Here is a 9,825-nt window from a genome sequence, read left to right as displayed (position 1 = left end):
GATAGTCTCGATCTCCTGACCTCGTGATCCGCCCGTCTCGGCCTCCCAAAGTGCTGGGATTACAGGCTTGAGCCACCGCGCCCGGCCTCCTGTGGTTTTTTGTTGAGATGAGATTTTGCTGTGTTGTTCAGGCTAGTCTCCCGGGCTCAAGGGATCCTCCCGCCTCAGCCTGCAGAGTAGCTGGGATTACACCCAGCTTTGGAGCCACCACTTCTGGCTCCAAAGATGCTTTTTTAAAGTCCCATACGGGACAAGAGCTTCCTTGTTAGAAGGCCTTGGGCAGTATGAGACTCACGCCTTAATACCCTAGTTTGTGAAATTGGAAAATATAAAGGAGATTAAAAAATAGTCCCTGTTAGGTAAACAGAGGTTTCTTTTACTGTAGATTGTACTAGTTAACCATCCAGCTAACTGCAGATCTTGTGTTCATTGCCACAGGAGAACGAGTAAAGGAAACTCTGGCTGGTTTATGCCAAAGTAGCTGTTCTTTTATGCATTGTTGAAATAGTGGCAATAAGAACATACAGTCTTTGAAGCCACTGGGGAGTGCTTTGTACAGTATAAACATTTTGCTTGTTTATGTGGGGAGAGGGGAAGATTGAGACCTACATGCCAAAGGGAGTATCTGAAGTCTAGTCAGAAGATCTTTGTCTCTTCCCACTCCTGAAGAAAGTTTGAAGAAATGAGACAATAAAGTGAAAGCTCAAGTTTGTTTCTTTTTTGTTAGAGCAAATTTTTCAGAACATAAAACAAGAATATAGTCGTTATCAGAGGTGGAGACATTTAGAAGTTGTTCTTAATCAGAGTGAAGCTTGTGCTTCGGAAAGTCAACCTCACTCCTCAGCACTCACAGCACCTAGCTCTCCAGGTAAGCCCGCTTTGATCTACAAAATCCACGTAAGAGTTTGTAAATGGTGCTTATAATGATGAATCCAGAATTGGCCTCCTCTATTAATACACTTGCTAAAGTGGGTATATTAATACTTACAGATGTTTTTAAAACTATACAGTCATGAAATTGGAAGAAACCTCACATTGATTTGATGTGCTTCCATCCACCCAATCAATACAAGACTATCTTCCTGTATAACTGCAATGTGTAATATTGTAGCCAGTATGTAATAAATAGCCACATGTGGGCTATTTAATTTTAAACTAATTAAAATTAGATAAAATTTTGGCTGGGCGAGGTGGCTCATGCCTGTAATCCTAGCACTTTGGGAGGCTGAGGCAGGCGGATCTCCTGAGGGCAAGAGTTCAAGACCAGCCTGGCCAACATGGCAAAACCTCGTCTCTACTAAAAATACAAAAAAATTAGCCAGGCATGGTGGCTCGCACCTGTAATTCTGGCTACTCAGGAGGCTGAGGTTACAGTGAGCTGAGGTCACACCACTGTACTCCAGTCTGGGTGACAGAGTGAGTCTCTGTCTCAAAAAAAGAAAAGTTTTTTTTAAATTTTGTTCCTCAAGTTCGGTAGTCACATTTCAGGTACTCGTAGCCACATATGGCTGTTGTATTGTACATACAATTACGAGATATTTCCGTAATTGCAAAAAGCTCTGTTCAACAGGGACTGCTCATTATTGACAAGTGGTCAAAGAGTATGTGCTAAAAAATAGAATCTCAAGGTTGGAGACAATCTTTATGGTCATGTAGTGACTCAGTTTTGCTTGCCATATTGCCTCGTGTTGGGGTTCAACAGCCCAGTGTTTGACCATCTCCAGTGGTGGTGAAATCTGTCTCCTTTAATAGCAGAAGAGTCTATTTCCTCACAAAGTATTCTACTTAACAGTTCTAAAGGTTAAAAGTTACCTTGATTAAAAATTGTCTCCTTACAAAATATAAACTGGGGTTTGGCCAGAATTAGCGTTAGGGGAGAATGAGATACTGCTTGATGGGTAAGGAGTTTTAGTTTTTGTAGTGATGGAAGTGTTCTGGAACTAGAAGTGGTGGTAGTAGCGCAACATTTTTATTATGCTAAATGCCACTGTCTTGTTTGCTTTAAAGTGATTGCTTCTATGTTATGTGACTTTTAACCTTAACAAATTATTATTTTTTTAATCCAGAGTTCCTGGCTTTGGAACTGCACCCTTTATGATTGCTCCTGCTGATAAACCTGTCAGTGGTTACAACTAGCACTATTCTCTTGAGATTTCAGTAATATAATTTTAAAGTAATAGGATATGTTATGGTTAACAAAACAATTACAAATAATGACTAGTGAGATGTTTTGGTTAGATTTTATTTGTAGAGAAAATAAAATATCCTTTAGTTAGTTTAAGCAAAAAATTATTTGTTCCAGGGTGTTAAATGGCTTACAGGCTAACAAATGGCCAAAGAAACAGATTTTAGCCTGAGCTTTGAAGAACAACTCAGAACTAGGCTGCCACCATTGCTGCTGGCTCCCCGCGCCCCCCCCCCCTTTTTTTTTTTGAGATGGAATCTTTCTCTGTCGCCCAGGCTGGAGTGCAGTGGCATGATCTCGGCTCGCTGGAACCTTCGCCTCCTAGGTTCAAGCAATTCTGCTATCTCAGCCTCCCAAGTAGCTGGGACTACAGGTGCCCATAAGCACACCTGGCTATTTTTTGTATTTTTAGTAGACACGGGGTTTCACCATGTTGGCCAGGCTGGTCTCAAACTCCTGACCTCAAGTGATCCACCTGTCTTGGCCTCCAAAGTGCTGGAATTACAGGTGAGAGCCACCATGCCTGGCCAGGGCTGCTGCTTTTATTATGATCAGAAAACCACTTGTGGGATCTGTTCACTTGCCAGCTCCAGAACCAGACTGGTAGAAGCTTATCCCTGTGACTTATCTCTGTACTGAATTAAAATCTTCTGTGAGTGAACCTGATGAGGAGAACCTTTTTTTCTTTTTTTTTTTTTGAGAGAGAGTTTCGCTCTTGTTCCCAGTTTGGAGTGCAGTGGTGTGATCTCGGCTCACTGCAACCTCTGCCTCTCAGGTTCAAGCGATTCTCCTATCTCAGCCTCCCGAGTAGCTGGGATTACAGGTGCCCGCCACCTTGCCCAGCTAATTTTTTGGTATTTTTAGTAGAGATGGGGGTTTCTCCATGTTGATCAGGCTGGTCTCGAACTCCTGACCTCAGGTGGTCCACCCACCTTGACCTCCCAAAGTGCTGGGATTATAGGCATGGCCACTGCGCCCAGCCTTTTTTTTTTTTTTTTTAATTGAGATGGCGTTTTACTTTTGCCCAGGCTGGAGTGCATTGACACAATCTCAGCTCACTGCAACCTCCACCTCAAGCAATTCTCCTGGCTCAGCCTCCTGAGTAGCTGGGATTATGGGCATGCCCCACCACGCCTGGCTAATTTTGTATAATTAGTAGAGAACAGGGTGTCTCCACGTTGGTCAGTCTGGTCTCGAACTCTCCACCTCAGATGATCCGCCTGCCTTGGCCTCCCAAAGTGCTGGGATTATAGGTGTGAACCACCACACCTGGCCCATACTCGCTTTTTCTTTTGGCCAGGTTCCTCATGGATGAAGAAGGACCAGCCCACCTTTACCCTCCGACAAGTTGGAATAATATGTGAGCGTCTCTTAAAAGACTATGAAGATAAAATTCGGGAGGAGTATGAGCAAATCCTCAATACCAAACTAGCAGGTAGGCAGAGGCAGAGACTATGCCATTGTCCTTAACAGGGTTCAGTTAAGAATTAACGCCAGTTAAATAACTTAGAAAAAGAGAGTAGGACTTCACACAAGGGAGTTTATTGAGTTGCGGGTATTGAAGTTACTCTTTGGTAGTTGCAAACACATCATTTATACATTATATGAAAGGACTTTGTTGTTTTGTTTGTTTGTTTGATTTTTGAGATGGAGTTTCGCTCTTGTTGCCCAGGCTGGAGTGCAATGGTGCGATCTCGGCTCATTGCAACCTCCACCTCCCAGGTTCAAGCAATTCTCCTGCCTCAGCCTCCTGAGTAGCTGGGATTACATGCGCCACCATGCCTAGCTAATTTTTTTGTATTTTTAGTGGAGACGGGGTTTCTGCATGTTGGTCACGCTGGTCTGGAACTCCTAACCTCAGGTGATCCACCCACCTCGGCCTCCCAAACTGCTGGGATTACAAGCGTGAGCCACTGCGCCCGACCAGGACTTTATTTTTTAAATAGAGACAAGGTTTTGCTATGAGCCCAGCTCCAGGAGTGTCCAGCTCCAGGCCTCAAGAAACACTCCACCTCAGCTTCCCAGAGTGCTGGCATTACAGGAGTGCTACACTTTGCCCAGTGGAAGGGATTTTTCATTTGCATTTCTGAAAAGAAACAAACCAAGCTCTTGCAATAATTTTGTCTGTCACTAAAGGCATTGAGTAGGCCATTTGGGCTAGCTGGCTGGTAAACAGATGGTTGTGATAATGTACTAAACTCTCAACAGGTGTTATGGAAGAGTGCAGTATTGTCAACATATTCAAACTTCCTAGTAGAAGTCATAGTTAAAGATGTGGAGAGTTGGGTGTGATTTGGGAGGAACAGTAGAGTAAAAGCAAGGCTAGGGCAGGCTCTGGGTTCTAAGAGGAAGGGTGGAGAATTCATACTGGGAAGCTATTTGTCATCCTGACACTTGATTCTTAAAAATTGAGGGAGAGTTGCTGAGGATAAGTATGTACCGTCTTCTCACAGAACAATATGAATCTTTTGTGAAATTCACACATGATCAGATTATGCGACGGTATGGGACAAGGCCAACAAGCTGTAAGTATTGCTACGTTTTCTTTGAATTTTCTGTTTCAAGAGCAAAATTTCTACGCTGAATCTTAACTCCTGAGAGTAAAAAGTCCCTGTGAAATAAAATGTGCCCGCCACTCTGCTAAGCGCATTAAATCCACACCAAAGCTTATATAATCCTCACAGTGACCCTATGAGGGAGTACTATTATTAGCTCCATTTTACCGGTAAAGATAGCACTTACAGAGGTTAAATAATTTGCCCAAGCTTATATAGCTAGTGGTTCAGCTAGGATTAAAATCTAGGTAGTCTGACTCAAGCACCAATTTGTTACCTGTCTTTTCTCCAGAAAGATAGTTTCAGTTGTTAATTTATGAAAGTTGATTCCTTAAGTTAGTTTATCAAGTGTGATCAGGATTTCTTATTCTAAATAATTTGCAACTACCAGATAGTCAAAGCATAAAATATAAACAGCTGTATATCTAACTGAATTTGAGTCAAGTTCCTTAAATTCTTGATGTTTAGTATCTTTTAAGTGGTGACTCATCGTTCATGCTATTTCTCACGTTTACTATTAGTGAAAATTTTTAAAGCATGACACTCCAATTTTTAGTATTCTTACCTTTCTGTTTTTTATTCCTAATTTACAGATGTGTCCTGAAGCTTTGTCACATATCTGGGTACCAGGTTTGACCTCAAGAGATGGCTGCTGTACACTTTTTGCAACTGGTTTGATATCACATTTCAGCTCCAACTTTGCATCCTGAGAACACTTAAACGTTTCTGCAGGTCCATTTTATACAACTTGAAAGACCGTAAAACTTTCTGGTTGCCACAAGCATATCTTTCTTTTCTGCTCATCCAATAAACAGCTGTGCCCTACTGTGATAGATTTTCCAAACAAAAATACCTGGAGCAGCAGTTTAGCAAAATATGCCTTCAGTGGCACTCAACAAATGGAGTTTCCCCAAGCACAGTTCTGTAAGAAGTGCGTGTGAGAGTGTGTGTATATGTGTGTATGTGTATTTTAAGTTATTATTTGTATTGTGCAAAAAAAATTTTTTTTATCTTGGGGATTCTGGCTGTGAATTTGGTGCACGACAATTATGGTAAAAAAACATTTGCTTGGTCTACAGGAGATCATTAATGTTTTGTGACCATATAAGTTGTAACAGTGGATTGTTTTTATGTGTAGGTATTGTTAAATACAGGGACTGTTTCCAGGCACAGAACATGAATCATAAGTTAGGATGGACATTAGATGTGATTATGATGATAAAGCGAAGGTCTGCGGTCCTACATCTACAGATGCGTGGTGAGAAATTAGAACAAACTGGAGATGGGCCATTGACACATGGACTCTGCCTGGGCACGTTAGGAAAATACTTTGACTCCAAGCCTTAAAATACTCACATGGAGTCGGCGCTCACCTCATTCACACAATCATAGAGCTCCCTGGACACTGAACCTCTAAAGGGAAAAGGTCTACCCTGGAGCAGGAGCATCAGGGTTTGCTTGGGAGCATGAGAGGTGAGCTCAGGGCTAGGCCTGGGCCAGGCCCTGGCAGCACTGCTACTTGGGAGGAGCCACTTCACCTTTGTATTAGTTATTAAAAATATAATTGGGGCTGGACGCAGTGGCTCACGCCTATAATCCCAGCACTTTGGGAGTCGGAGGCATGCAGATCACTTGAGGTCAGGAGTTCGAGACCACCCTGGCCAATACGGTGAAACCCCGTCTCTTCTAAAAATACAACAGAATAAGCCGGGCGTGGTGGCAGGCGCCTGTAATCCCAGCTGCTTGGGAGGCTGAGGCAGGAGAATCGCTTGAACCCTGGAGGTGGAGTTTGCAGTGAGCACAGATTGCGCCACTGCACTCCAGCCTGGGTGACAAAACGAGACTTCATCTCAAAAAAAACCATAGAATTTGGATCCTTTGGTCAGATTCTCCCAAATTCTTTTGAGGTGTCCATGGTCAACTGCTTCAGCTTTGTTTTGGCAACCCCCTGCCCAAAGTCGCATATAGGCTGTTCTTCACCTTGTTTCCAAGGCTGAGGAACAGAAAGTAGCCTCTGTTTTGAGGAGGTGGAAGTTAAGTATACATTTATTTTTTACTGTGACTTGTTCAGGACCACATTTTACAAAATGCCTTGTTTCCTTTATTGTTTCTGGAAAGGAAAGTTCTATTAATATTGTTTTACTTTGAATATAGAATAGTTTTTTTAATTAGGGATTCTTTTGAAAAATTCTGAGTTTAATTCAAATGTATGCCAATACCTTCCAAAGTAAGGTAATATTCAGAGACAGTTGTTCTGATCAGATGGCTTAGAGAAATTTCTGGAATATTCACATTCGAAGATTCCTTATTAATGAATGTCTTTGACTTAAATCTAACCAAAAACTGCAACATTATTCTTTGTACATTTTCATTATATAGTGTTAACAAGCTTAGTTGCAAACAAATAAAATACTTAAGCTATTTGTTTACCTTGCCTTCTTAATACTGTGATAATGTTTATTAATTCAAATAATTTATGTGAGAGCTGCTATAACCATTTCCCCAGTTAAACATTGCATTGAAAATTTATGGACCTTTAAAAAAAAAGCCCAACAGTGATTTTTTTTTTTTTTTTAGTAATTAAAGAATGATTTTACTTTGTATTTGAAGGGGATTTGTTTCATCTCTTCTTTTTTCAGGGTAGTCACTTGTTCCTAAAAGAGGAACATAGCAGTGGCTGTAATGGGAATGACTCTGCAGTGGTTAAGTCACACCAAAATAAGGAAAGAGCAGCTGTGGGGGCCATCAAAAGCTGTGGAGGCTGGACCGGTAATGGGGAATGCTGCCCCACTGAAGTCTTACTGGAGATGAGTGTGATGTGCTCACTCAACTATAAAGTGTCAGCCCCCATTCCAACTAAATGACTCCTGGCTGGGAAGTAGAGTAGGTTTCTGTAAGGAAAATGACACCTGCTCACCCCACCCTCTCACTATACCCATTGTTGTTAGGCTATCATATAATGATAAGGTTGCCCTCTGAGGCCACAAGGTAAGACCAAACCACCAGGGCTGGGTTTTGGGATCCCCTCTAAATAGACCACACATGTTTGTTTAGTGTTTATAATCTAGAGAAAAGACAATTCCTGGGACAGAAAATGGGGGCCTAGAAGGTGGATCTTAGACTGGTGAATGAAATAATTTTTCTCTAGACCTTGATTTCCAGAGCTTGAATTTAAGGGCATTCCCAGGTAGAGAAATGTCTTTGTCACATGAAAATTATAGACCAAGGAAGACATCAACCTACAAAAACCTGTAAGGGTCTCTCAGGACCAGTGTTTTCAGAATATCTGGTGAGCTAGTTAATTTTTTTCTCTATTTTAATTCCAGTTATTATCCTCTTGGTAAAGTCTTAGGCGTAAGGGGTAAAAAGGAGTAAGTGTCCATCCTTGGGTCAGAAGTTAAAAGGAAGATCAGAACTCCTAAGGCAGTGATATTTGTTAAGATCTTCCAAAGGGGAGGACCATCAGGGAGTACAATAATTTAAGCCAGTGGGGCGCAGTTGCACACACCTGTAATCCCGGCACTTTGGAAGGCTGAGGTGGGCGGATCACCTGAGGTCAGGAGTTCGAGACCAGCCTGACCAACATGGTGAAACCCCATCTCTATTAAAAAAAATTAGCCGGGCAGGTGGCGGCACCTGTAATCTCAGCTACTTGGGAGGCTGAGGCAGGGAGAATTGCCTGAAACCAGGAGGCAGAGGTTGCAGTGAGCCAAGATCGTGCCATTGCACTCCAGCCTGGCAACAGAGCAAGACTCTGTCTCACAAAAAAAAAAAAAAAAGAATTTAAGCCAACCTTTCAGACCTGGTGAATCTTTTTCTGCTTACCATGGAGGATTGGTTGGCTAGCATAGTAGTTAAAGGACTGACTGGGTGTTTGTAGCTCTGTAGTTTAGTTTCTTCTCTGCCACTAATTTGCTTATGTCAGCCTTGCCAGTTAATAAACTCGCTGAACCATAGCTTCCTTACCTGTAAAATTGAGGTTAATAGTAGGTACATACTGGGTTTTGTTTTCAAATGCAAGAAATAATCCACATAAAGAAAGTGTTTAGCACAGCTTAGGGCAAAGAGCATAGACTGTGCACTTTAAAATGTCAGAGCAGGTTTCTTTATAGTAGTCTTTGTCAGACCTGGAGACCCAAACTTCAGTGTCCCAGGTAGTGATTCTTAGCTTTCCAGTATGAATAGCTCCTTGTTAACATAAAGATCTCACTTTTTCTTATTAGAATTTGTACCTTTAAGTGTTTGGTTAAGGAAATAAAAGATGAATGACAACTGAATTTGGTAATGCCTTCCTGTGAATCTGTATTCACTATGTATGTTTTGTATGTTAATATAGCAGGGTCATACGAAAACTGGCCTATTTTTGTAAAGTTGTGTTGACACACTGCTGCACCTAGTCATTTGTCTGTGGCAGCTTTCACACTGCAACTCCAGACTTGAGTAGGTGCTACAAAGACCAAAGTGTGGGCCACAGAGCTGAAAATACTTACTCTATGTCCTTTTACAGAAAAGTGTGCTGGCCTTTGCACTAAAGCATGAAGAAACATTTGGAAAAAAGCACACAGGCTGGGCGCAGTGACTCACACCTGTAATCCCAGCACTTTGGGAGGCCAAGGCGGGCAGATTACTTGAGGATAGGAGTTCAAGACCAGCCTGGCCAACATGGAGAAATTCCATCTCTACTAAAAAAGGAAAATTAGCCAGATGTGGTGGTGCATACCTATTAGTAATCCCAGCTACTAGGAAGGCTGAGGCAGGAGAATCGCTTGAACCTGGGAGGTGGAAGTTGAGGTAAGCCAAGATCGTCCCATTGCACACCCACCTGGGCAACAAGAGCAAAATTTTGTCTCAATTTAAAAAAAAAAAAAAGCAACAAACAAGGCAAAGTTACTTCATTTATAATCCTTGTTGCATCATGAGTTGAATACTTCCCCTAATATGTCATTCTTAATTATGTTATACCTTAAGTTGAGGTGTGATGAAAATATCCTTTTTGCTTGCAAATAAAAACTGATTGCCAGGCCGGGCGTGGTGGCTCAAGCCTGTAATCCCAGCACTTGGGGAGGCCGAGACGGGTGGATCACG

The 9,825-nt window shown here is 42.0% G+C and overlaps 1 protein-coding gene across 1 annotated transcript in view; it reads left to right on the top strand.

Moving 5' to 3' along the window:
* AKIRIN1 (akirin 1) overlaps positions 1-7,169 on the top strand; it is a 14,474-nt gene extending 7,305 nt beyond the window's left edge. Inside the window, exons 4-7 of the mRNA XM_011955645.1 lie at positions 728-868; positions 3,486-3,620; positions 4,639-4,710; positions 5,334-7,169. Of these exons, the coding sequence (XP_011811035.1) occupies positions 728-868; positions 3,486-3,620; positions 4,639-4,710; positions 5,334-5,344 (359 nt within the window). The 3' untranslated portion in view covers positions 5,345-7,169. The remainder of the gene's footprint in view (positions 1-727; positions 869-3,485; positions 3,621-4,638; positions 4,711-5,333) is intronic.
* The last annotated feature ends 2,656 nt before the right edge of the window (positions 7,170-9,825 follow it).

Source organism: Colobus angolensis, unplaced genomic scaffold, assembly GCF_000951035.1.
Source record: "Colobus angolensis palliatus isolate OR3802 unplaced genomic scaffold, Cang.pa_1.0 Scaffold4, whole genome shotgun sequence".
Classification (NCBI taxonomy): domain Eukaryota; kingdom Metazoa; phylum Chordata; class Mammalia; order Primates; family Cercopithecidae; genus Colobus; species Colobus angolensis.
This window is presented reverse-complemented; position numbering and strand designations above follow the sequence as displayed.